Source organism: Notothenia rossii, assembly GCF_949606895.1.
Source record: "Notothenia rossii genome assembly, chromosome: 1".
Classification (NCBI taxonomy): Eukaryota; Metazoa; Chordata; class Actinopteri; order Perciformes; family Nototheniidae; genus Notothenia; species Notothenia rossii.
This window is the reverse complement of record NC_136912.1, coordinates 65,943,908-65,971,461: the sequence shown is the minus strand read 5'-3', so window position 1 is coordinate 65,971,461 and position 27,554 is coordinate 65,943,908. Positions and strand designations below refer to the sequence as shown.

Here is a 27,554-nt window from a genome sequence, read left to right as displayed (position 1 = left end):
ATGGCTCAAGATCCTGTTCTTGTTTAAGATTATTCATACTAATTTGGGAATTTAACATCCATATTCACTCTTCAAAACTGAAACAACTAAAACATTTTTTTAAAGCATTGCAGGCCTAAAGCTCCACGTCAGTGACCTATATTTTAATTTCTCAAACTTTAAAAATGGCAAACAGCATGTTTTTAAAGATTTAATCTTTTAAGAAACAAAATATCAACTTTGAACAGAAGGGTTTAAAAATACGTTTTTAATTCAAATAAACTTGAAACATAAACCTGTTTGTCATTTCAAAATGCACTTTTATTGTCTGCGTGAAAGGCATATAGGCTATGAGCAAATATATCAACATTAAAAAATTACAAAGTCGTACAATATGCCATGTGCTAGTGTCTAGGATTAAGTATGATGAGACTTTTCAGCCCGCGACCCTCAAAATAACAGTACCAGAGTACCGGCGACCCCCGACGGGATAGTGATCTCCAGTGTGCTGGGCAGTGTGGCGGCGGAGGGAGCCGAGGGCACCACCGGAGGAGACAGTGCTTTTCACAAGTAGACTCTTGCAGGCCATAGTAGCTGGAGTGATTCAACAACAACAAAAAGACATATCTGAGAAGTTATCAGGATGAACAGAAAGAGAAAAAGGAAAAAAGAGACCATGGGGGTTAGAGCAGGAGAAAGCCAGGAGGAGATGAAGACATTAGTGAAGAAGAAGAAATGTATGTGAGGAATAAAGATGAAGTGTCAGAAAGAGGTACAGAGGCAGGGATCAGGAGGCAGATGAGACTCCAGGTGGACCACATGGTGTGTTTTTATTCTCCTTGCATACACATTCCATTACAGCAGCACAATCTAGCAGCTCTTAGTATTGACAAATATTTTTTGAAATGTGTTGCTGCACAGGTCACCTTTAGCTCTCTTAAGAGATGGTAATTTTGTGTACTCAATTATAACTACGTGTTTTACTGTACTTGCAATAAACAGAATTAGAGGGTATCATGAGTATTTTCTGCTGTTTTATACCATATTTGAGTTAAAATATGATATAATATATTGATGTAGGATATGTTTTGTTTGTGAACACATTATTATATCAACATCCTTGTAGAAAGATTTTGCAATATTTCAGTATGAGAGATAAAAAGCTGCTCTGTAAACAATATGCCGGATTTAATACAGTTTAGCATTGGAAATGTTACATGAGGAATGATATGCACTCTGTTTGTTACAACTCAAGGTGAGTAACACGAATGTAAACTTCAATCATTATTAAAGATTATTTTCACTACAGAAGTTCACAATATAAAAGAGCTCTCTCAAATGTGCTCACTTCTGGTTCATGATACTAACTTTATTTATCTTAACAGACAATTATAGCCAGTACAATCATTTGTATACTAAAAACTGATCTGGGGAGATCGGATGTTAACTAAGCAGTGGTTATACATTTACCAAACCCAGACAAAATAGTTGTTAGAATGTTTTATTATTTATAATGTACAAAAATAGTGTTCAGAAGGCATATTACAATACATTCTCAAAAATTCAGAATATATTCAAGATAATACATTAACACAACATATATGAAGACTATTCCCATTTCTTATATTTATCACATTTATTTTTAACTGCAATCTGTTGGGTGAAGACCAGACATTTTCCCAAAGGATAATTGTTATTAGTGTGTAACGACATACTGCAAGAGAGTGATAGAGAGTAAACTCTTTACATTTAGTTAATTATTGTAATAAGGTATATGTCAAAATATTATACTAGTGGCACACTCCTGCCTTCCTCAGTTTTTGAATGGAACTTGGGACTCGTGTGTCGTGCTAGTGTTATTCTCTTCCTGAAATAATGCCACATTGAAAACACAAATACACATGGCTACTTCATGAATAATAAACATCATCAGAACAGCTTTAATGCAAGTAACGAATAAATAAAATAATTTAAACAATAAATACTCTTATGTACATCAAGGGAACATGATGCATAGCATCTAACAGACATGTAGTTACAGAGCAGTTTGACAAACAGTGACTGAAGGCCTCAGAAATTATGTTGCTCCTGATATCTGCATCAGACATTCAGACACTGTGCAAAGCACACTCAATATAAACGGTTTTATTTTCAGGGCTACTTGAGTAAACTCCATTGGTACAGTATGCATAATGAGGGAATCTATTTTAAACAGCTCCTTTGTCTGGGTCAGGGACACTTTAGCTTTTAAAGGGACAGTCCGTCATTGTCAGAAATGTGCTCATAGTCTAATCTCTTAAGGGTGCTTCTCTTTTGCCTTATTTCATGTCTCCTCACTCCTCTGTCCACTTTTGAGCTGAAATTGATATTTTTCTATTATCTTTGTTTGGAAGAGCAATGAGGCTGCACATTACTGTAGTTAACTGGGGCAAATAACAGATTCAAAACAGATGTTATCTCACTTTGGATCTCAGTAAATCAGATTTGTCATTAAATGTTGTGATCGTAACTATACGCTTAATAAGGAAGCATACAAAAACTATTATAACCATCGTCAGATTTTTATTTCATTATTTTCCCATTAAAGCCTGTACAACGTCATGAAGAGAAGGAGTCTGTATGTATCTCACTATTTGATTAAATATGGTTTTCTATGAGGCTGAGATCCCTGCGTCAGGCACAAAATGTGTTTTGATATGAGATATAAAATCTGAATTGTTCACAAAATCAATGCAGAATAGCTGTTTTTAATTAATGTGCTTTTTCAACTGTTTTCGGTGTATGTTGAAACATGCAGAGACAGTAGTGATGTAAAGTAAGGGGTAGAAAAAGAGGGTATAATAGAAGATACTAACACGTTGTCCCCATTTGTCTGCACTCACATATTTTCCTGCATCCCTTTCTTATGTCTTAAATGGAAGAAACTAAGATGTGATAAATAAAATACGAGTAAGAAAAATGTGTAGACATTTGAGATAAATGAGAAGCACCCATTGTTCATGTTCATCTAATCTTAGCACGAAGCAAAGACAAAAACATTTGTCTAGCCCTGTCAAATGTGTAACCATTGACCCTTTAGTAAGTAGAAGCTGTTTTGTTATCACAGTCTTTTTAAAGTATGACTATAGGCTGATACATGACAATGAGCCGGTCCAAAAGGATTGTGTTTGGATATTTGTTTGTTTTGCTTCCAAACTGTACAACCTGTATTTGCTGTCATAAAAAAATATTAAACATAAGTTGGTGTAATTGGAAGCAAATGTGAGATTGCGTGCAAGATTGGCTGTAAGCATTCTGCAGATTATCTCCAATAACAAAACACAGCAAAGTTGGAAGGATTACAGTGAGCTGAGTAGTGTGGGGAAAAACCAACTGTAGTAATAAAACATGCGGAGGTGCTTTGTTATTCCAATGTTATCTGTGGAAATACACTGCAGAGATACATACTGCCTATCATTTAATGCTTCACTTGGATATTGTTAAACCATTTTCAATAGAACTGAACAAAAAATCAATGTGTATGAATACTGTTTTAGAGCACCTGCATGTACATATAAAATATTATAACATAAGATTTGTGATGCTAAATTGTAAACATTCCAATATTTAGAGTTCAAAATGTTTTTTTTCAGACGTAGAAATACTGGAAAAATGCTTATAGTGCTGAGCTTTGTGTGAAATAATGTTAGTGATGATAAATGCCACAGTCTAATTAGCTTCTCTGGACACAACTTTCTGAAATAATATGTAGAAACTGTATGAGATGTGACCATGTTGCATATCATTTGTGATAATCTGTGATATGCCAGCATTAGAAATCACATTCAAACTGATTTCTAGCATTTATTTTGTTTGATGTACAGGTCCGATGGTTGTGACTGGGATCATGTCGCACCTGATCTGAAAATAGACCGTGTGGTGAAAAGCTGTCACTGCGATTGATGGCTGCCTCATGACTATATTTGTGTTGGCATCCTACAATAGACTTTTGACAGAGATGTAAACAAGCTGTGCTTTAAGGTCCTCCTGAATAGCAGTGGCATTTACAATTAGCATATGTTGGCTAGAGAACAGCATGTTATGATCTGATCTGCTGGATTTAGAAAGCCGATGGGGTCATGTAATGCTTTATGAATGTCATGCACTAAAATAAACAAAGCAAAATGTTTTTGTATTTTGAAACTTGAATTATGTTTGTGAGGGTAAGAGATTTTTTTTAGGACATTTTAAGTTTTAATATAGTTGCTGAAGTTGCTATAGTTAACGACTCTTAATGAATGATAATGACTTTTCCTTGACCAGATGGTGTTAGCTGCCCTGGAAGGTATCACATGGTGAGAGGAAATGTTGGTCTTATGAAGACCATTGTATTTACAAAAGAAAACATAAATACTTATTAAAGGTTCTTACTTCCTATAAGCATTTCTTCACATCAAAGTTGTTGGTCTTTAAACTGGTTTTAGATTTTAGGCTGTTCATGAAATTGTCTCTGTTAAATAGAGGCTTCACAGTTGATTTACACATGTCCAGAAATCATCATTCTCTCAATCTTGGAGGTTCAGTAGATTACTGTTTTTGGCAAATAAAGGATAATACCCTTGTCTATAAAATAACCATGTCAGAAAAAGATAAATATTTTAACCATGCTTTAGAGTCAATTGATAAGTATAGAGTAGAGCCAATAGATAAGGATGAATTAGTCAGTGGTGTTCAAACTGAAATATTGGTCTGGTAAGGCAAACATGTTTTTTTAGATGCATTGATACTGTGACATGAACAAATTATTGAGTATACGCTTGGTGAGCTAGCACAATAACAACATGTCAGGATTAAAAAGTCTTACCCTGCAGAGCCGATGAATCAAACCATATGTAAATCTATGAAACACCTTCATCTTAAAATGTATTTCAATATTAATATCATTAAATTCAATATAAAGGAAACTTGTTTGTGCCAATTATATTTTACGGTTGGGCAGCCATTGGATTGCTGTATTGCAAAAAAAATGTAGGCCTTAGCAGCAGGGGAAATGAAAGGGATATAGTTTTGCCAAAATGTGCTGCGTGCCAATACTACTTCAATACAATAATATGAGTTATAAATTATTAAGTCTTCTCCATAGAATTATGCTTACAATATAAAAGGTGATGTTTTAAAACAGGAAAGCACAAAGATCACTCTTGCCTTGAATTAATAATAGGTTGATTGAATTAAAATGGTGTTGCTTAACTGATGCTTTTGGATGGTGTTTAGGCACCACGTTTATCTCTTTTTAAACATTAACATTAAAGCTGTAATCTAAATAGACGGCCTTTCCTACATTTTTACAGTTTTTGGATTTGGATAAGTGAATAGCTATTTGGTTTCAGGTTTTATGCTTAAAGTTGTATCATATTCAACATGAATGAAATAATAAAGTTTGAAATGTGTTATTTCATTTGCTGAAAATGAATCTTGTGAACACATTAGGAAAAATGTTCCCCTTCATAACTGCTGGAATATTTTTCAGCCTCCAATGCCTGTATGCAGTTAGCATCATCTAACACTAGCGGCTACTTGAGGACCAGCTAATGTTTTCGCTTCCTAGCTGGTAAGCATTTTCTGCCTAACAGAAAAAAGACTCCTGGTGAAATGTAAAGCTTCCATTCAGACAGTTGACCGTACTGAATTCTTGTTAGCCAAGCTGCATACTTAGAGATATGGTTAGCTTCTAAGAGCTAAAGACCTTCAACATGGCTGCCATAAGCCTTCAAGGAAACAACATATAGTCCATTATGGACTGGAACAGTACTGATAGTTTCCTCCTCTGCTCTTCTTGCTAGTGGCATTAAAACAAACCCTTCTCAGCCCCAGGGTTGTGGAACAAATCCAGTTAGCCTGCTTGTGCTATTCATGGAGTGAAGACCATGGCCGCTGCCTAGAGGATCCAAATCCATGCCCACGCTGCTGGATCAGGGTTTGGTCACCCACTTCAGACACCAGTGCTTACAGCATGCTGCTCTTTAGCTTAACAAAGCTTTTCTGTGCTTGTGATAGATGTTCCCTACTATCAGCTAAAACAGCTGCAGTTGGCCGCTGAGAGCCACCTGATGGTCTGCCAGGTAGTCTGTTCATCCATAAAGGACACAGTCTCATACCGGGTCGGCCGACAGCATGGGTGACTGCTAACCTTCTTCCCAGAGATGCTCCCATTTTCCGTCAAAGCCTTCACGACCAGATCATAGTTCTTGCGGGAGCTGTGGCATGTCCCAACACAGTACTTAAAGAGGATTATTTCATCCGAGTCATAGCCAAGACCCAGATCCCGCACCCGCATCTCCTTCCTCTCCAAATGGCAGTCGTGACTGATCTTGGTCTTCTTGCGGTTTCTCCTTGACGTTCTGGGCAAATCTGGGTCACGGTAGGCTCGCCGCCATCTGCTCTGCTGGATTTCCCCATCTTGCATTAGTGACCACTCTTCTACAATAAAATAATACACAGATAAGACATATATATATATATATTTAGTTATTTGATTCTCAACATAAAAATTTTCTGTGAGTTAGCATTTCACAACTTCCAGTTCCCTCTTCTCATAGTCAAATTAGTAAATATCCCCCTTTGGAAGTTGAAAGCTCTCTATGAGTCTGGCTGGTTTGACCAAAAACGATATGCAACTGCTAAACGCCGAGCATTAGCCACATTTAGCATAGCGGTTGTTACAGTATATGAGTTCATGCGACCATGATGTAGTTTGTTTGTAACCTATAGGCTTATTACTTCTGGCCGCCTTTATGCTTCAAAAATGTATAGCGGTGTTCATTTGTGGATATTATCCTGCTGACCAAAATATGTAATTATAATAAAAGTGTGTTGGTCACAGATCTTACTTTCTGCAATATTCCAAAATCCAATAGAAAAATCCAATTGCTTTTGTCAAGCGAGCCCTGCCGATGCTAACTTCCACGTCGCCCCACAAAAAAAACGTCATCATTCCACCACCACAACTTGCCCAGCAATAATTTGCTTCCTGGTTTATGGCAATGGTTTATCAGAATCAGAATCAGAATATCTTTATTCTGATTAATGCAATTGTTTCTTGTTTTATGGGCTACTCCAGCACAAGGTATCAGAAGTTCACAAAGACATCTTGTATCACTTTAATTCACTTAGCCATCTGTTAAAAAGTTGTGATTGGATCTCTACTCAGCTCAGAAATTCCTGGTGTATGTCAACATATTTGGCATGTCAACTGTACTCTGATTGGTTAATCTCCCTCACCTGATTGTATTCTGATACAACTACATGATGGAAAGCTGAGTTTTTATTCGTGTATGAGAGCGACAACCAGGAATCACAGACACTGAGTAAAGCGTTTGGAATCAGGGCTTGTTTTAAAGTTTGTAAAATAAGTTGAAAGCTTGCTGAGTAATTAAATATAAAGGATGTATTATTCCTAGTTTGGTTGTAATGGTCATTGACAAAGCCTTTTAAAGCTTAAGTGCGAGATACAGTAATTTAGAGTCCTGCTCCTAGTTAGTTTAACGTTGCACCTAATGAGCATCATCAATTCAGGAAAGGCAGAAATGACAGCTAGCTTGCACCCTCTACCATTGTGATTGGTTCACAGCGCTTGAGGATTTTGATGTCATCACGTCTGTGGAACCTTTTTGCACAAACAAAAACCACTCTCAGATGATTTTTATATATATATATATATATATATATATATATATATATATATATATATATTCATTTTATAATTGATATGATACTTTTTGTTGAATTTATATTTATTATGTTTTAAATATTTTATATTTGTATCAATTATTTTGTTTCAAATATATTTAATTTGCTATAAGAAATAAATACAAAATTAAGTTTATTTGAACGCAATGTTCAAGTTAATCTTATTCAAAAATTAAAGTAATAACATTATACTAATTTATTTAATCTAATGTAATTTGTTCACACTCCGACGTCATAATAAATATTGTCTTTCACATTCACTTGCCTCTAAATCAATCATTACAGACAGGGTGAGAAAATAGATTCAGAAACAAGATGTCAGCCAACTGAGTAAACCTTTCTCTTGGCTCAGGAGTTCTTAAAGCTCTGTAAAAGCAGCTTCATGCAGCTTTGTGATTATTTCTTGGAAATGTTTGCAAGTCTCCAGATGTCTGCTCTGGCCTTTAGAGACTGAAAGGTGAACAACTTCTCACACTTAACTTTATGTTTTGGATTAGTTTTATGAGCTAGCCGAGGCGAGCATGTGTGGTTAATTAAAAGCAGACATGGCCGCTGCAACTACTGTACTGTGCTACTGTCACTATGCGGGGTCATTACGAGTATGGGAGGGGAGCTGGCTGAACTCCAACAGGAGCTTTCTCAGTTTGCAGGAACTTTTCAAACAAACTCATCAAACTTCCTCAGTCCACTTGGCAAACAGGCCCGCATGTTTGACGTATTTACTCCCAGACTGCACTTTCTCTGAATGTCTGTGCAGTATTGTCCCTAGGGAAAGGTTTCTACCTCTATTGAACGCTCATTCACAGCAGCATCGGTGCTTGTCAGTTCATGCCTTGATGTTTACGAAAAGAAAACTTGTATCACGAGAAAAAAAAGAAAGAACAGAAAAATGCATAGGAATATTCCCCCGGAGAAGTGGTACGTATTCAGGCTTCAGCCATGTTTAAACATGCCACACGGTTGCACTATTTCATGTAATTACAAAAGTATTCAATGTTACAATTGAATTGGGTAATGTTCAGGCAATCAAGTCTAACTTGCCTCAATATAGTTTTAGAAGGAGAAACTAAATATGTTTTCAAGAAAGCATCACAAAAATAAAGTCACTGTCAGTGATTGAGATGTGCAGTGAAGTGTACAGAAACCCTTTGTGCCTCTTTTTCATTCGTTAACTTCTTAATGTCTTGGGGGAGAATATCCCTTCAGATACTGGAGTAAAAAAATGTGATCCTCATCAGTAAAGTAAGTAAAGTACCCTGCAGTGTGATTCCTTTGAAATAATTATAGACGTCATTTGTATTGCTACCTTTTACTTATGTCTGCCATTTGAACCCTTTGACAGCAATGAATGGACTATTATTCTATATTTTTTTCTTAATAATAACAAAGATTAAAAATGCATATTGAATAAAGAAATTACAAATTGTTAAAACAGCTCGATAAAAGTAATAATCAAAGTAACCACCTTTAACCTGATTCAATAATAACACAGTCAAATACATAGAGTCTCAGATGGGCTGACTTTAAAGAGGCCCTATATACATTTGGTGTTTTTCCCATTCCTGTAGTGTGCTTTATAGGTTTTTGGTAAATGGTCTGCAAAGGCTAAAATACCAAAGTCCCCCCTCCAGAGAGAGTTTCTCTCCTACACACTGCCTGTGAAAAGCCTTGATTGCACTCCTTTGTTTACCTCCCTAACATAGTGACATCACTATGTAACACTCCCTTTTATTGGCTAGCATTTCTTCACATTGTACATGATTATGGGGTGGGGTGGGGTGGGGGGGGGGGGGGGTTAAGGGGCAGGACATCTCTAAGGGGTTGACCAATCACAACAGAGCCAGCCAGCTAACCAGTCAGAGCAGACTGGGCTCAATTGTATTTTTGTTCGTCTACAGTGTACTACAATTTCAAACCCTGTTTTACTATATATTGTGTAAAATACGCCATATACGTCTAGTGTCTAGACAGGAGGTCACCAACTGTGGTTTGAATTCATTCTATCAAAAAATTCAGAAGAGGTCACACCTGGTGAAGATCTGCACTCTTCTGAGTGAACTATTCTAGTTCTCGTTTTTTATTTATAACATGCTCTGGTAGCTGTGAAAAACAGGACTATGATGCGGGACAGAAACCTTGCACATTGGATTGATTATTTTTACCCTGTTGGGGCCCTTGCTCAGTTGACCAGGGCAAAACTGAGTGTTGAAAACTACGAGGCACATTTCCAGAGGCTACATTACTCATCCAGGAGTGACACAATGCTATTTTATGACCTCTACCTTAGATTTATTAAGTTTAGTTTTCAGCGTTTTTACTAGCACAACATTTGTTGTAATGTTAATATAATGGATGGCAATGAAGAGTGCCTCTCCAAAGGTTAAAGAAGCCAAGCAGTGTATACCTGCAGGCAGCCAATGTGACGTACTGTACTGTATGTATTAGCATAAGAAGCATTTTATGTTACCAATAGAAGTGTCTTAAAAAGTTTCCAACATATTAAAGAATGCCATATACTTTTAACTATTTGGGAAAAGGGTAGTTAATAAAGCTCAAAATGGACAGACATTTTAGGAAAACATATCAGACCATTCCACTGTCTCCTTCTTAATGTAGGCCTGATATTTACAGTGTTCCCAAATGATATGACCAAGAAGTCTTTACTCTACTAATTTATAGTTTACCTTGTTCAGAACGGATTTTTGTTAATAAATCCCTGACCCTTACCCTGACCCTAACCCTGACCCTGACCCTAACCCTTCCAAATAAGAAGTAATATTAAGGTTATCAACTTGCCAAGGGCTCCAGGCCAGGATATGTGGCCTCTGCTGCCCCGGTCCAGGTCCTTAGCAGGAAACACGGAGGGGAGCCTGAGGACATGCTGGAGGTCTGACTCTTTATTATGCTCTTCAGAAAACACATCCTCCACCAGTGTCAGCAATGATGCCAGCACCCACAGCATCATCTGAGAACATCATGGAACACACCATTACTGGTCAATTTGTTACCACATTTCTGTTCACATTCACTGTAAGAAATCTGTGAAAGGGGATACAGGTAGCTTTTTCTTAATCCTGATGATGTCGTCCCTTTATATGTAATCCGTTTCTCCCCAAGCCCGGGGAATTAAATGCTTAATCATTACATTCATTACCACAGATGAGTCATAAGACTTGTGGTAATAAAATACAACAACTCTCTAAAAAACTTTCTCAAAAATGTCTTATCTTCCTTTTTTACAGCATTTTTGAAAATATATGAATCATCCACATTTGCTTGAGTTGGTCCATTGCTCCATTTCTTGGCACATTAAGGCAGCAGCAGTGCTTGGGTATGTTTCTGAAATACTAACAAAACAAGTGAATTCACTCTAACAAATGCATACACAGTGCAGTCGGGAATTATTCCATGAATATTTAAAACAAATTATTGGCAGTCATCTAGTAACTCTGGAAATATTTCAGCTGAAAGGGGCCCTATTATGATATTTAAGGTTTTCCCTGTCCTGTAATGTGTTAAAAGGTTTATGTGCATGTAAATGAGCTGCAACACCCCCACAGTCATGCATCTTTCTTGGTGTTTGCATTTGATTGAGTGATATACAGCGTAATAAATATTGTGGAAACCGAAAGCTGATCCTGTTACATCATCTTCAACATGGACATGCGTCTGGGTTCCCTGTCTGGATACCTGCAGCCAACAACCGCACCTCTTTAATTACTTAATTGACACGTGACACCCTCCCTTTGTGCAGGTGAGTTTAATATTTAACATCACTTATGAAATGAGTTTCTCTGCAGTGTCAGGCAGGAACTGAAGGCCCAGATCAGATGGTCAGTGTAGTGGAAACTGTCTGTTAGTGAAACACATATCCTAGCAATCCTATTGGTTACCTCTCTCTCTCTGATTCTCATACAGTCTTTCACTAACAAGCAAAAGGCTATAAACTTCAACATGAGGACTAACATGAGTTGAATGTATTGAAATCTCAGCGTTATAATTAAGCATTTCACTTGAAAAAGTATCATTTGTTTATTGAATTGAACCCCAAACTGGTATTTGTTGTCATTTTTCTTTGAACTGACTGACCACTTTGTCTCAGATGGGAACATGCTCACCTTCCAGTTCTTCAGGTGATGCTGGGGAGACGACATGTCCTGCCTCCACCAGGTTTTTCCATCTAAAAAACAGAAAATATTTTTTACAATGATAAAAAGAAAAAAAACTGTTCTCTTAACTCCTTCATTTGATGACAGTGTTGTCTTTTTGATGCTTTGCGGAATTCCGGCTTTCCTTCACTGTGATGGTACACTTCAGCAGCATTTCAGTGTCTGGTATACATACATGTTTCAAAATATTAAGAATGAAAAGTAAATGCAAAAAAATGGATCAAAACACACATCCCCTCTGCCTGAAACGCCTCCATTGGACTCGTTTGTTTTCTTCCTTAACATGTTGACATCACTCCTTAACACCTGTGCTGCTATTGGCTAGCGCTCCAACACACTTTACATGATTCCCGAAAAATTCCAGACACATCTCTTCCGACCAATCACCGAGCTGGCTAGCTAACCAATCAGAGCAGACTGGGCTCTGGTTTCAGACAAAGGGTGAAAAGAGGTGCTGCAGCACAGGCAGTAGAAGAATAATATGAATATATATTTTTTTTTAAATGATGAGACCAACAACCCCTCGGCTATTTGGATTATACTAAGGTAAAAACTACAGTATATACAGTATGTGTAAGAATCGCTTGGAAATAGAAATAGACTTGTAGCGATAACACAAAAGTGACTGCACATAATTATGTCCTATTTAAGGGCCCTCCTCCAACAATTAAACTCTTCAAGAACAGTAAAGAACAATATATTGGATAGACCTAAAAACCAACATATTTGTAGTGCTTCTCAACACCCCACAATCCACTCATGATGCATTTGGTCAATTTGAGAAATTTGGGAATATCACTAGACCATGTGGCCACTAAATGTACCACTACTTGTACTGTAAGTTTTCCTCACTGTGTCGGTTGGTAATTGTTGATCGATCCTTCTCTGTTTTTTTAACACCCCTTAGAGAAGTAATAGTTTTAAAACTAATAATGCAGGATTTACTCGAAAATGAAGTTCATCAAAGGTTTCTCAAACAGTAATGAGCAGGGCAACATATGCAACATCTTTAAATCCTTTAACATTTGATATAAGGGCATTAAGGATGATAAAATCATACAGAGACCTTTAAATTCACTAATAAAAAGTAGTTACAACCATGAAACAAGAGTAAGAATGAAAGTCTCTGTACTGTGAGTGGAATCCTCACATTAATAACTAAAAGCTCTACCAGGATGTCAAAATAGCATACAAGATAGCTAAACTAAAGTGTGCTTGTGGTTTTTTATGTTTCCAAACAAAGCTAGGCCTCTCTAGAATTCTGTCAATGAACCAGACATGGATGGAGCATCCCGATATCACGGCAAGATGTGAACATGTGACGATTTACCATGCTGGGAGACGTGAAGATGTCACGATTTCGTCCCTTCAAACGTGACAGTTACACGGTATTGTTAACCCATGTTAACCAGTGGAGAAATAACCGGAAATGCCAAGCAAATGCTACCCCGACGGTCGGTTGTTATTGTCAATGTTAATATAATAATGATTTATTTTTTAATAGTTACACTCGATTACGCCGATTTTCTTGTTGCCCCAGCTGGTCGACACCTCTTTTAGCAGAAACAAAGGCTACATTAATGTATTAATTCGATGTTAATCCATGCATGTGGATTTGGAATTAACAGACGTGACGTTGTGCGATTGAGTTGCCAGGCAACAGCTTCGGTTCATGTTAATTTACAAACTCTTCAACTACAACAGTAGTTATATTTAAAAACATGTTAGAAGGCCTCACGAAATACTTTAATGCAAATTAAAATGTGAAGGAATGTGTGTATAACAAAATACATTGGTGATAAACGAAACCGGAAACTCACGTAGGCAAGATCCTCAGCTCGATGATTGGATGGTTTAGCCTTAATGCATGCTGGGATTTGTTTAAGCACTTATTTGTTTGTTATTTGTTTATTATTAAACTGATATTATATGTATTATACTCTTATAAGATGTATGTAGATAGTATAAGAAATATGCAGAATGACAGTTTAATGGTGGAGGTACATATTGATAGATGTCTTGTAATGCACTGTTGAGGAACCCAAGTTTTTCATTCATTTCATAACTACACCGTAGGTGTGTATAATATGATATGTCAATAAACCTTAGCTTAGAAAATCTTGAAATCTTGAAAGGGGTAACTAGTCATTATATACAGTATTTAATTAACTATTAGTAGAGAATAACGAGAAATGAATATACTTTATAGGGATCCTATTAATATCTAATAATAACATAATACAATTCAATAACGTTCTTCAACCACCAGGTGTCCTTTTCTATCAGCTCTGCACCCTTATGGTGTAAATACAGCCTATCTACCTATTGGATCAAATACAAAAGTCAGCCGAATTAGTGTTGATATTGCAAGGAGACGTATTGTGTGAAAAGAAATGTAAGATATTGTTTAATTGCTTATATTTATGATCCACGTCAAGTTTCAGTTTTGGCGGCAGTTCTCCTGTTTGTCTAGAAGTCTTCTCAGCAGGGCTCTATAAATAGAGAATTACGGCAGATATGTAATATTTAATGCAGCTGAACCGTGTATTACAATGCCCTTATGTGATGACTTCAAAAAGAGAAAAGCAAGCACACTCGGAATAAAGTATTATTTTATTTTTAAAAAACGTTTTCAGATTTCACATCACATAAACACCAAATCCCAGCATGCATTGCGGCTAAACCATCCAATCATCGAGCTGAGGATCTTGACTACGTCTGTTTCCGGTTTCGTTTATCACCGATGTATTTTGTTATACACACATTCCTTCACATTTACATTTTAATTTGCATTAAAGTATTTTGTGAGGCCTTCTAACATGTTTTTAAATATAACTACGGTTGTAGTTTGTAAGAGTTTGTAAATTAGCATGAACCGAAGCTGTTGCCTGGCAACTCAATCGCACAACGTCACGTCAGTTAATTCCACATCCACACCTATGATCCAAACGCATGGATTAACATCGATTTGACACATTAATGTAGCCTTTGTTTCTGCTAAAAGAGGTGTCGACCAGCTGGGGAAACAAGAAAATTGGCATAATCGAGTATGACTATTAAAAAATAAATCATTACGTCGGGGTAGCATTTGCTTGGCATTTCCGGTTATTTCTCCACTGGTTAACATGGGTTAACAATACCGTGTAACTGTCACGTTTGAAGGGACATCGTGACATCTTCACGTCTCCCAGCATGGTAAATCGTCCCATGTTCACGTCTCGTCGTGATACCGGGTTGGATGGAGAGTAGGATACAGTTGGAGATCTGGATCAGATTACACAACACGGACTGTTTGTGAGTGTGACGTCCATGCGTGCAATGACACACATATGTCCAGCCTGCATGCAGCTACTGCAGTTTAGAATGAACCAACTGCAGATCTAGCTATAAAACAAAGAATCTTGATCTGCTTCGTCTGCTTCACACTATGAAGGTTTATTTCTTGGAACCAATCAGAGAGTAGTGCTGAATGTGGTGCAATGACCAAATCAATTCACATTTGTTTCGAGAGACATGCAAGTGAAAATTGTGTCTGATACACTTGTGATCTGGACGGGAGGTCACCAACTGTGGTTTGTATTCAGTGATTTGAAGATACATCAGTCCTTCCAAAGAAAATGCATTAGTTTGTAAATGCTTTTTTGTATCTGCAACCACACTGTGTTTGTTGGTGAATCACAGGGCATTTGTAAAACTTGTTTAGTTTGTTTGTGGAGTTATGGCAGGAAATGAGTTCCATACCAAAGGTCACTTTAATGACTTTTCTACATTCGTACCTTCACTCCCAGATATTTAGCAACCGGGACTGTACCTGATCAAGTTTCTAGAAAAAGCTTCATACAACTGGACACACAGTGTATATCAATGAGGAGTAACAGAACGGAATGCATAGGAATGTTTATCACATCTCTTGCAGCAACCACACACACACACACACACTGACACAAACACACAAAGATTAGCGCTAAGAGCTAGACCTATTACAGTGAAATTAGCTTATTCACCAAGTGGTAACTAAATCACTTTTATAGGGGGTTCATCCCAGAATATCCAGTGAAAATTGCATATCAAATCTGAAATGTGGCTTTTCTGCCATAGTTCGGCTTACTGGGTTCTTGGGTTCTTTCATTTACACTATGGATAATTGCAATAAGACATAACAAAGACAAACACTTAGCTGCAATAGTTATGGATGTGTTTGCATTCTAATAGTGTAATGTCTTTTGTGAAATCAGACATGAGAAAATGGTTGCAAGCAATGCATAACTCATGAAGCTATTAGCAGCTGCAAATAATTCTTTGTGAATTTGCATTGTTGGATCATCTAAAGTAGAGCTACGCTTTTGCGAAGCTACACATGAACTGAATGTCTTGAGGGGTTTATTCAAAGAAGGGTGGTATGTGTAATTGAAGGGTGCAGAAGTTCGCACAGAAGCCAACAGACACACCTCTTTAATCTTAACTGTCGTGAAAACCTGCATGCAAGCAGTCCAACTCCTATTGGAGATGGAAACACATCAACATAACACTTAAAATCCATCTAAGATCCGCCAGGGAGCGAAACACAAGTAAGCCAGGGGAAGTTGGCTATTATAAAAATAATACGGATAATAATTATTATTACATATGATTCATTCATGACGATGATAAATCACAAGTTCTTTTTAATGAAGATATAGCATAGATGCATGCACTTCTCGTCATCGCCATCCAATCACTTTAACTCAAAAATCGGGAAAAGAACGTTGTTAGTCCCACTCCGAAAAAGCTATTTGCCAGGGCCTTAATTATACAGACATATGTAAAAGGGGGAAACATGACGAATCAAGCCCCATTACATTGGCCGCTCTACTAGGTGAGCTGTTCAGGAGCTCCAACTAAAACTCGTTACCTTTGGAACACAATACTGCATTTTACACTGATGTATCCAAGTGTAAGACTGGAGGATGTGGAAGATGAAACTACCATCTCTCATTAGTCTTACGGGCCCACTGGGAAACCAAATAGAAAGAGGAATGGAAGTCAGAAGGTCCTCTGTTAACAAAGTCAAAATTGTGATACACAGAGCCTCAAAGTCAGTCTTATTTCCCTTACACTGAACTCAGACTGTGCTCAAACACTGGCATCCTATCACACAAAACGTTCCATGTTCACTTAGCTCTCCATCAGAGAAACGGCTTGCAACTCCCTCACCCTGTCTTAGGTATACTCTTCAAAACAAACACACTTTGCTGCAAAATGGTGGGCCGAGCTTCCCGTTGATATTACATTGCATTACATGTTACTTGTTAGACGCTTTTATCCAAAGCGACTTACATACTCAATATTGTGGGCAATCTCCACAGGAGCAATTTGGGGTGAAGTGTCTCAGGGACACAACGACATGCTGACTGCAGTGGGGTTTGAACCTGTGCCCCGCTGATCCCGACACCAACGCACTAAGTCACTGTGCCACATCCTCCCCGTTATCAAGACAGTAGAAAAACTACATATCTGGAATCCCACCTGTTTCCACTGCACTCCCACCTGTTTCCACTGCACCTTGGCCATTAAACCTAACACAAACAATGTGTAGGGTTAGGGTCAACATGAAGGATTTTAGCTCAATTTAAACTAATGTACCCGAAGTTAAATGGTTTGGCTTTTTTGAAGAAGTGTAGTGCAGGTTTTTTGCTGTCCTGAGTTTTTATCTTCACGGTTTATTGCACTTATTAAAAGTTGCTTTGGATAATAGTGTCCACTAAATGTAATGTAATAATGTCTACAGAGACATTTGGGCCAGCATACCCAGTCGGAACTTGAGAAATGTCCAAAAAACAGTTTTTTTATTGAATTGAGCTTTAATTAGAGGCTGTTTTCTCAGCCAACTGTCTTTCGATTTCAGAGAGTTAACACCATTTTAGTGGCTCTAAAAACACCAGAACATGAAAGTAAATAGTAAAAGCAGCCACCACTTGGCTCCATTTCTGTTCAATTTGTTGGACAGAATACGGTTTCAGAAGTTCAGAAGGTGCTTACGTCCGGGGCACATACCAACAAGATTTCCACACATTGTTCACAAGTCAACATTTAGCAAATGCCTGTATGAACGACATTTACAGAAGATTTAAAATGCCTACAGGAAAACAGAAGTCATTAAGTGAAATATAATTCACAGTGCAATATGAGTTGTCTTTGTATGTATGCAGTAACTGTACTATGTCATAACTATAATGATAAACATATGTTAAAAGGAAAACTATTTTTGATCTTTGTTAGTGAATTAATTGTTTTAAATACATTTTTCATGCAGGATTAAAATCAAAGCCTGGGCTGATTTTTACACCAGAGAACATCAGGACAAAATATGTTTCCTTCCACACGTGGGTAACAATGCAATTTATTTGTAATGGAACATACTTTTTAGAAGACATCAGAGTGATTGAATAAATAACATAAGTACAGTATGTGTATTGTGTTCTTCATCATATTTGATTTATTTATTTTCATTTAGGCCTAATAAACCTTCCACAGTCCTAAGGGGCAGCCAACTTGCCAGGTCTGGACAAATCAAGAATAGCCTGCCATGAGATAAATATGGACAACTAGCTACTAATTTCCTAAATTATCTTAGTAAAGACTCAAACTCACCTGCCACAACAAATGTCAATAAAACAAGAACATTCTGGAAAAACCTGGTAAACCACTCAAGTTTAGCTGAGATTGTTTTTTACCAGAAAAACCCTTCCTAGTATTTTACTCTCAGTTTCTCCTTTTATTTTACTTTTAAGGTCTGACTCTAAAAGCAGCCAGATGCTTACAAGCACAAAGTGTTTCTGAGCCTGATCATTAGCACATTTTCTAATAAAACAGTATAATGCTACTCTGCCAGTAGCTGCTAACAGCCCATTACTCTCGTAAACATCTTCATTCCAAACATTAGCTACCTTTAGCTAAGCCGTGATGACACACAGCCATTTGACCGTGATGTTTCACTAATGCCATCAGGGTGGTTTCTAGAAACAACAGATGGTCTCCTATGGTTGCCCCATAGAGCTGGGAAATGGTTTTATTGCTACAAAAACACACTAATGGCGCATTTCCACTATAGCGCGCCGTTTTTGGTTGCGTTTCCACTAGGCGTAGTTCCGGCTAGCGGGTACTTTTTCAGTTTTCTGGCTCTCCAAAATCGAGATTCTTTCCGGGCCAACAACCGGGCTGAGTATGCTAAACTAGTGAGAGAATTAGCTGGCAACTACAACAATATGAACATATTTTACCTTGATTTAATTGTAATGCACGTTTCAAAATGATGCCGAAGTAACAACATACTTATACCAGTTAGTAAAAACCATGAATTAATGCTTTGACAAGTCTGCAGACAGACAGCAGGCGAAAAGCCTTTTAAAATGCGTGTTGTCTGAATGGAGATTGTCTAAGCTAACGTTGTAAATGCTCCGACCGTCCACGCTCAGAACAACGGCCTACAGACATAAATAAACCAGCGACTGTATTCGCCATGACACAGACAGTATGTGGTTTGTACTTGTTTAACTTTTGTCTAGTTTGTGAACAGATATGAGGAGCTGTGAGCTCTGAGTGCTAACAGCTAACGGCTGATGTTGGTTTTGTGTTTCGCATTGAAGATGATGTCAGGGCTCCGCCTACACTGCGTTACTATAGTTACTACCCCAGTTCCTCAACTGTAATGGAAACGCAGCATAAAGTGAGCCTGGCCTACCAAGGCCTAACTTTACCGTACTAAGCTGTGCGAGGCCCCGCAGTGGAAATGCGCCATTACAGTACTTGTTGATTAACTTCCTGTATTGGTCTTCGTGTTAAGACAAACTTCCCCAAAAGAAAATAATTATTGGGCTTTCCTGTTGTGTGAAAAATATCACATAGCCTATGTCCTATTTAGAGGACTTTCACACAAATCTTTCTTGATGGTTTGAAACCAGTATCACTTTCGTGTAAGCGCTTTTGGAAAGTTATCTTTGGAAGACAACAAATGCTCACTGTAGCTAACAGCTGGCCAATTTAGCAGAGCAGCCTATTGGCCCTATTATGTATTAGCGCTATGTTAGTTTGGTATTTTCCTGCCCTTGAAATTCTCTTTGCCCCTCTGGGTGGTATGTGAGTGCAGCAGAGTGCACGCGTGGAAGGGGTAACTGGACTCAGGTTCTTTGAAAAGAGGCAGTTAAAAAAGAGTTATAGCTATATTTACTGGGAAAATGCATATTGGACAATGAGCTGAGAAAATAAATAATTTGTCCACCGGCCAATTGTTACTGCAACATTCACCAGATCCTAGACAGCCTCTAAACTGCTGTTTGGTGTTGTGCAGGTGAGGTAGGCTACAGTGGATTTGTCACAGATAAAAGCAGCTGCGGTCAGGGGCTTCAATAATAATGATAATGTATAAACCATCAAAATAAGTTTGCCTTTTATAATACCAAAACAATAAACTAAAAGGTGTAAGCTCAGAGCTGTCAGAATCAGAAAAAAGAATCAGAAACAGGTTTATTACCAGGTAGGTTGACACGTACGAGGAATTTGACTTGATGTCATGGTGCATACATAAAAGTAAAACTAAATTAAAAACACAGATAGCTGTCAGCTGCATTTTCCAGAAAAGCTTTCCTACACCAAGACTTTAGATTCAATGTTAAAACATATGGGGTGACAAGAGGTCTTATCAAGTGTATGTCAAATTCCTCCCACATCTAAAATTCTAGATAAAGATAGAGTTTAGAATCAAATAGATTCTGATCTGCAAACAAAAGCTACAGAGATGCTAAATATTGCCTTAACACATTACAGCGATGTTCGTCCTAAAATAGCCACTTGGACTGGGAAGCAAGTATCCGAAGCTGAGCTGAACACAGTCCAACAAGTCTTAGTGTGTAATGCTGTCCCCTTCCATCTCATAACACATCTCTCTTAAAATGAGGCAGAGTTGTTATTTACATTCTCTCACAAAATGAAGAATGTTATAATGAGAAACAGTTAAAGCTACCATTTTAGAAAATACACAGTGTTTTCTTCATTGTAAGGAAAGGAAAAAATTTGCAGGAAAAGGGGAATTAAACAGGGCTTATGTGGCTTTAGTTTGAAAAAATCCTTAATTTCTAAATACAATATCCTTCCACAATTACTAATTCAGTGATCAACAAAAATCATAATAATAATATAATAATAATAATGTTATAATAAGGCATTTTACAAATGAACATATTTGTGTATACATGAAATGTAAGTGCAGTTGATGTAACCCAGGGTAAGGAGGCTGCCATGGCAGATGATGACCTTCCGAAATAAAACCGTACAACTATCTTAAAAAATACGTTTTATTGAAGATAATTGTTACCTGTTTATAAACAGATTTGAATTAGGTAAACTCAATCTCTTTCAATTTTATTTTTTAAATAGTAGGCTATAACAATCTGATGAGGAGATGTAGATAACGCTACCAGTTTATAAGGAGATTGTTAAGAGTTTATAAGATTGTATATTGAAGATGTATCAACACAATGATTCAATATCTCACCATTCACTGTGTGCATTCTTCTTACTTTTTACCATATTTTATCCTATTCCTTACCATTTATAAATGAGGCTTTACTCTTTAGTTACATGTGTTTAAAATCTAAAAAGGTAAATATTGTTCATTCAGAATTAAATATATGTCATGTCACAATTTTAAAATGTAGTGCATTGTCATTTATGTATACAAAATTTTAATTTGTGCATTTATATAGCATATATTACAAAATGTGCCTTGGATAGGAGTTGATGCGCTTCAGACCTTGTTCTCAGGTCTGCCTGTGGCTCTGTTCCCCACTGTGCTCCTCTTTACTCTTACCTTTGCCGAGTTTGCTCGCCCTCCCGATCATGGAGGAGTTTGTAGAGCTCCTTCTGGCGTCCCGCGGCTGGAATAATATTAACAACAATAATCCACACACAGCCGTTCTCTGCGGACCTCAGTGCTGCCTCCTCGGCTAGACCCCAGGCCATAGTGGCGCAGCCCGGGCTCCGGGGCTCCTCATGGCTGGAGACATGTCACGCAAACACTCAAAGAGACGGAGCAGCGCGCCGCGGCTCCTGCGGGACGGACTGCTGTCAGGAGCCGAGCCGAGCTGCGGGACAGGTGTGGGTCGACTGACGCTCCAGATGTGTGTGTGTGTGTGTGTGTGTGTGTGTGTGTGTGTGTGTGTGTGTGTGTGTGTGTGGGTGTGTGGGTGTGTGGGTGTGTGTGTGTGTGTGTGTGTGTGTGTGTGTGTGTGTGTGTGTGTGTGTGTGTGTGTGTGTGTGTGTGTGTGTGTGTGTGTGTGTGTGTGTGTGTGTGTGTGTGTGTGTGTGTGTGTGTGTGTGGAGCCTGCAGTGTCATATTCCCTTCTCCATCACACGATCGCTTTCATTGAAAAAAATAAATCAACACAAGCCAGTGGACATGAAGATGATACACATTAGAAAGAAGAGAACATTAGCCACTTCCTGTACTTTTACGTAGCTATGTATCCAAAAAGCAATGTGATAATTTGTTTCATAATGCTATGTTTACGTTCTGATTGATATTTTGGGAGGGAGTGGCTTTGGAGGAAGGGCTGGAAAAAGTTGGCAACATTGGGCAACTCAAGGCCTATCCAACTACACGAGTTTTAATTGGCAGTAAATTCATCATGCAATCATTTATTAGAAATGGTTTGTGATCACAAATTAACTTATAACAAAACTTTCTGATCTAGTTTTCAGATTACTAGTGCTAACGCTGGTGTTTCTTTAACCTTGTGTGTGTGTGTGTGTGTGTGTGTGTGTGTGTGTGTGTGTGTGTGTGTGTGTGTGTGTGTGTGTGTGTGTGTGTGTGTGTGTGTGTGTGTTGTGTGTGTGTTGTGTGTGATATGTATGTGTGTGTGCTGTGTGTGTTGTGTGTATGTGTGTCGTCATGGCAAAATGTGAAGACACCTACTGTAGCAGGGAGTGCCGCAGAGGAAGTTATGAATAATTCGCCAGGTGTCTGTTTATGTCTGTTTCACCACAAGAGGAAAGATGCAGTCACGAAACAGGTGTGTGTAGTTTAGATCCCCAAAAGGGCGGAGTCAATACATGGTCGTGGTTTGAGCAGGGCAAGCAGGAAGTCAGAAAGGGGCTTGGTTCCCCCCTGGCTGAATTCGCTGGTGTAATCCTTTTTTGCCATTTTACCATTGTATTGTGTGTATCTATATACTATCCTTTTAAACATTTATTTTGCTGCCAAATATTACAAAATACATAATTTCTGATAAATATGCAGCATTGCATTGTGATATTAGGATAATTTCTCTACCTGTATATGTGTTCAGGCATGTGTCAATACTCTGTAGATAGGTGTCAATGTTAACATGTATTTTTTCTTTGCTTTCCCCATCCTTATACATTTTCCTCTTTTTGTGGTAAAAATGATAAATAAAGGCTTCATTGTGTAAGATAATATCTGACCTCAGTCCCCTTCCCTCAGAAGTCTCTGTTCCTTTAAAAATGATAGAATATCTGTTGGCCCAGAGCACAGTGAGACCTCACAGGATTCACTAACACATTTCCTGCAAGCAAGCACTGGTGGTGTGCAACCCTCAATCCTGTGTGACTTATCAAGATTGGCTGGGACTCAAGTTAAACTCCACTGCAGCCTTTTAAACCCCTCACCTGATTGTGTCTCTGCAGTCATGAACACCCCCCCCCCCCCCCCCCCCCCCCCCCCCCCTCCTGCACACAGCATCTCCAGCAAGCCAAAAACACAAGATTAAAACTCCGGTGAAGGCGTAGCTCCTTCTACGGGCAGTGGCAGCTGAACCCCGCCACCCTCCGCCAACCAGGGACTCCTCTTGGCTTGAAAGGCTGTCTAATGGTTGGGTGTGATGGGACGGTGGTGGAGACCTGGCAGGGCAGCAGGGCAGCGGGGCAGGAGACAGCAGCTCAGAGGGGCACTGAGGAGTGACCTGGAACGCACCTCTCCAAAAACACATTTATTCATGAATAACCTGCTCAGTGACCTGCGTCTGCACAGGAAGGACCACCTGCCACCGCTAAGGAGCCAAAGATACTTGTAAAAACTTGTGAACAAAGGAGACAAAATGTACCCAAAACAAACTGGAGACCTCTTCACTTTTGAACTTCCGCCATGGTGGAGGCCAACTCAAACCTCCGTCTTATCAACAAGGTTTTTTTTCACCCTAATTCATTTCTTTTACTTTTCACTTTTTTATGATTGTCCAAAAATAAATAAAACAATTAATCATATTTTGTGTGCAGTATGGAATCAGGAACTATATTAAATTCAGAACCAGAATGAGATTAAAAAACTTTAATTTCAGCATAACAAAACTCAGTTGAGTTCGCCCTATGGTGCTGATTAACAACTTCACTTATAAGATATTTATAAGGTGTTAAGATCAGAACAACTAAAGTACTATGATATATACAGTACATTAAAGCTGGCCCAAAACATTGGTATTAGCTGCGAAAATCACCCAGGTTCATATAAGTGACATGGAGTAAAAATGGGCACATGCTCCAGTGATGGTAGCACATCAGTACGCAGAATCATATAAAATATGTCTATGTGTATTTTAGATAGACATGCCTATTTCATTTCATATAGTATTGTTGCATAGACTGTATTGAAATAAATAATTACAAACTACTTGTAGACCACTATAATGATGATACAGATTGTGTTAATCTGTTTCTACTCTTTGTATCCACCTATTAACCTTCATCTAGGATAACCAGTATTAAGGTTAGTTAAGCACATCTATCATCCTTCTTTTAGTTTTTGGATGTTTTTTCTCTCTTCTAGAAAACCAAGCTTTCTATTCATTTCAGAACAGTAGGTTCAAACTTGCTGAAACTTGAAACTAGCTCGAAATATCATAATGGAAATCTTTGTGATGATAATGGTCTTTAAAAAACATGGTCTGTAGCCATTAGCTTCCATTCATTCAACCATGGCAAGCTGAAAAACATGACTTTGGCAAATGACATTACATATAATTGACCCCTGTAGCAGACGGAGGCCACCATCATTAGTGAGGCCTGCTGACGGTCGGCACATGGTGCTGCAATCTCTCCTCGACCTCTGCTCTTCAAGAAAGCATGTCTGCAGGAGCAGAGGCTGCGGCCCCCAGCAGGGAGTCTCATTCTCAGCCTGCCCCACGCACACACAGTCTGTGATGCCCAGCCACAAAGAAAACACGAGCCACCTGTTCAGACATCCACCACTAACAGCACTTTGAAGCTGCTGCTGAATGACTTCTAATTGTGTTAGATTTTACTCAAAAAGGTGCAATTGATTTATAAAAAGAGTTAAAAGGCTACCAGTTAACTTCACAGATTTTAATGACCATCAGCTTGCCTCAAATGGATGCAGAGGGAACATAATATTTAAGTATTTTCAAGACATTAAAACCCTGTAAGGTGATGTCAGAAGACTGCTTTAGAATCTACTTTTGATTGATACAGTTTGTCACAACCTTACTTGTTTTGGTTTGATTAAGAAATTGGCAAATAGATAAAGGCAAATAATGACTGAAAGCCAATGAAAACACTGATAATTCATCAGCTACAGCCCACAATATTTTGCTATTAAAAGGGATTAGAAATGTTAAATCTACCCATATCTATTTCAACTTTCATCAATTTAAAAAAAAGAAAAAAAACATTGCAGAGTTTCACTGAGACATAATATTAACACACATACAAAAGTTGTGTATCCTTGCTGTAAAAACCCACTCAACACAGTGAGAAACTAAGAGAAAAAGTTAAGAAACTTTGGTATAAGTATATAAAAAAACAATCAAGCCTAATATCCTTAGAATATACAGTATGCTCTGAAACTGATAGATGTTAATACAGGTTTGGTTTGGGTCTTTATTTTCTTTTTAAATCTTCAAATAAGTTTGACTAACCTGTAGGTTGTGTTTCCTACCTCATATTACGCAAGTAGCAATGCTACTCAGCCTAAAACTTGCAATATGATGACCAATGAAGTGCTCACAATATGAAAAGTTGAAACATTTACATTCACATAACAATGGAATAAATCTTGATCTGAATTTAAAGATAGTGTGATATGCTAGTAAGCTCTGGAAAAACCATATGAAGAACTGGGTTTGAGATTGAGTTGTCTGAACTTAACAGTTCAACCCTTAGTTTTGATTGATTTTGTTCAAGTGCACATTGATTAGTCAATAAGTCTTCCTTACTGTGACTGAACTAACAGTTGAATTATACTGTAACTGAGCAAACAGCACCTACAAATGTGGATGGGCTGCTTTTCATCATTCAAGCTGACATAATGAGCAGATAATTACATAAAAAAAACATTGCCCCAGGCAGCTTTGCATTTTTGAGAGCACAGTTATTTCCAAGCAACATCTTTTTTTTTTTCCTAAATCGACTCTTAAAGACTTATACTGCTATTCCTCTTTCCTCGAGATCCTGCTATATACGTCTGGTCGGCTGCACCTGATTATTTCCCCATCAATTTATACCATACACAGAGCACTCCATCATCAATCCTCCACTCTTCCCAAAGGATATAATTAACGTTTCCTTGCAAGCAGTTAACCCTTCAGAAAGGAATTGATGGCTGAAATAATTTTTATTTCAATACTCATTTAAACTCAGTTTAGCCCCAGCCAGTATGATGGTCATCAGCTGCACAAACAGTGTGTTAGTGAAGGAGGAAAAATGTGGAGGAAATGGGATCTTGGAAAAGGTTACACAAACCAACATAACCTGACCTATAGAAGTCATGGTAATTTCATGTAGTGTTGCTTGTAAGGTGCTACTTACATTCAGAAACAAGAGCAACATATGCGTGTGTTTTATAGAGAGCATGGATGAGTGGCTGCCAAACGAGACATGCTTCTTCAGTCATGGCCAATTACAACTGGCAGCTGATGTTGGAGAGCGGGCAGGCACAGACAGAAGCTTCCTGACAAGATAACCCTGATCATGAGCGTGTGCACCGAAAGCTGAACATTACTCTGCAATCAGCACACACCCTGAGGTCAGGGCCCGCCGCTGCTCATGCCTCCCAGGATCTCAATGGGACTCTCACAGAGCACACTCCTATCAAGGAGGCTCACAATAGCTCTGAAGGACATGATACCTTAATGTCGCTTTGTTCAAACCAACCTTTGGTCATTGATTCCATGGGCCTCCTGGGGTTCAGCCACAGTCTAGAAGTGACACAGGGTCACAGTTTCCTTGGGTGGTCACGCATGGCCCTAACAGAGTCCTGCTGGGGGCAGCATGCAGGATTTGGTGAAGACGTCTGCCCAGGCCACTGTGCTCAGTGTTGATGTTGGACTCATCTACAAAACACTGAGCGGTAAATAATTGGTTTGTTGCTTCATTTGAATATGTGGCTCTTAAGATTCATTCCTCCTTTTGAGCTGTGTCAGGCCACCCACTTTGCACGGTTTTTTGTTAACTTAACTTGGTGGTTTTTCCTGTCCATGTGGACAACCCCAAGGACAGGACCGTTTTTTGTTCTTGATAACTATGGACTTACTCAGCATTTGACGGAGCCCACAATAAAAGGCACAATCTGGACTTTGTGAGAAAATGTATTCAGAATCTCCCTTACACACCTGCCCTCTCTAGTGTCTCAGTCTATGTGCTCAGATCATTTAAGTAAAAAAATTGCAAAAGTGA

The 27,554-nt window shown here is 38.3% G+C and overlaps 1 protein-coding gene across 3 annotated transcripts; it reads right to left on the bottom strand.

Moving 5' to 3' along the window:
* Positions 1-1,475: 1,475 nt before the first annotated feature.
* artn (artemin) lies at positions 1,476-21,855 on the bottom strand. Of its 3 annotated transcripts, none has more exons than XM_079643712.1 (4): positions 21,721-21,855; positions 11,826-11,887; positions 10,504-10,672; positions 1,476-6,438 (listed from the first exon to the last, which is right to left on the bottom strand). In XM_079643712.1, exons 1-4 carry the CDS (start codon positions 21,749-21,751, stop codon positions 6,029-6,031), a joined length of 672 nt encoding a protein of 223 aa, XP_079499838.1. In that variant the 5' UTR covers positions 21,752-21,855; the 3' UTR covers positions 1,476-6,028. The 3 variants fall into 3 exon arrangements, with proteins under 3 accessions (XP_079499838.1, XP_079499840.1, XP_079499839.1); XM_079643714.1 differs by lacking the exon at positions 21,721-21,855 and adding an exon at positions 13,697-13,726; XM_079643713.1 differs by lacking the exon at positions 21,721-21,855 and adding an exon at positions 13,207-13,431.
* Between the last annotated feature and the right edge of the window lie 5,699 nt (positions 21,856-27,554).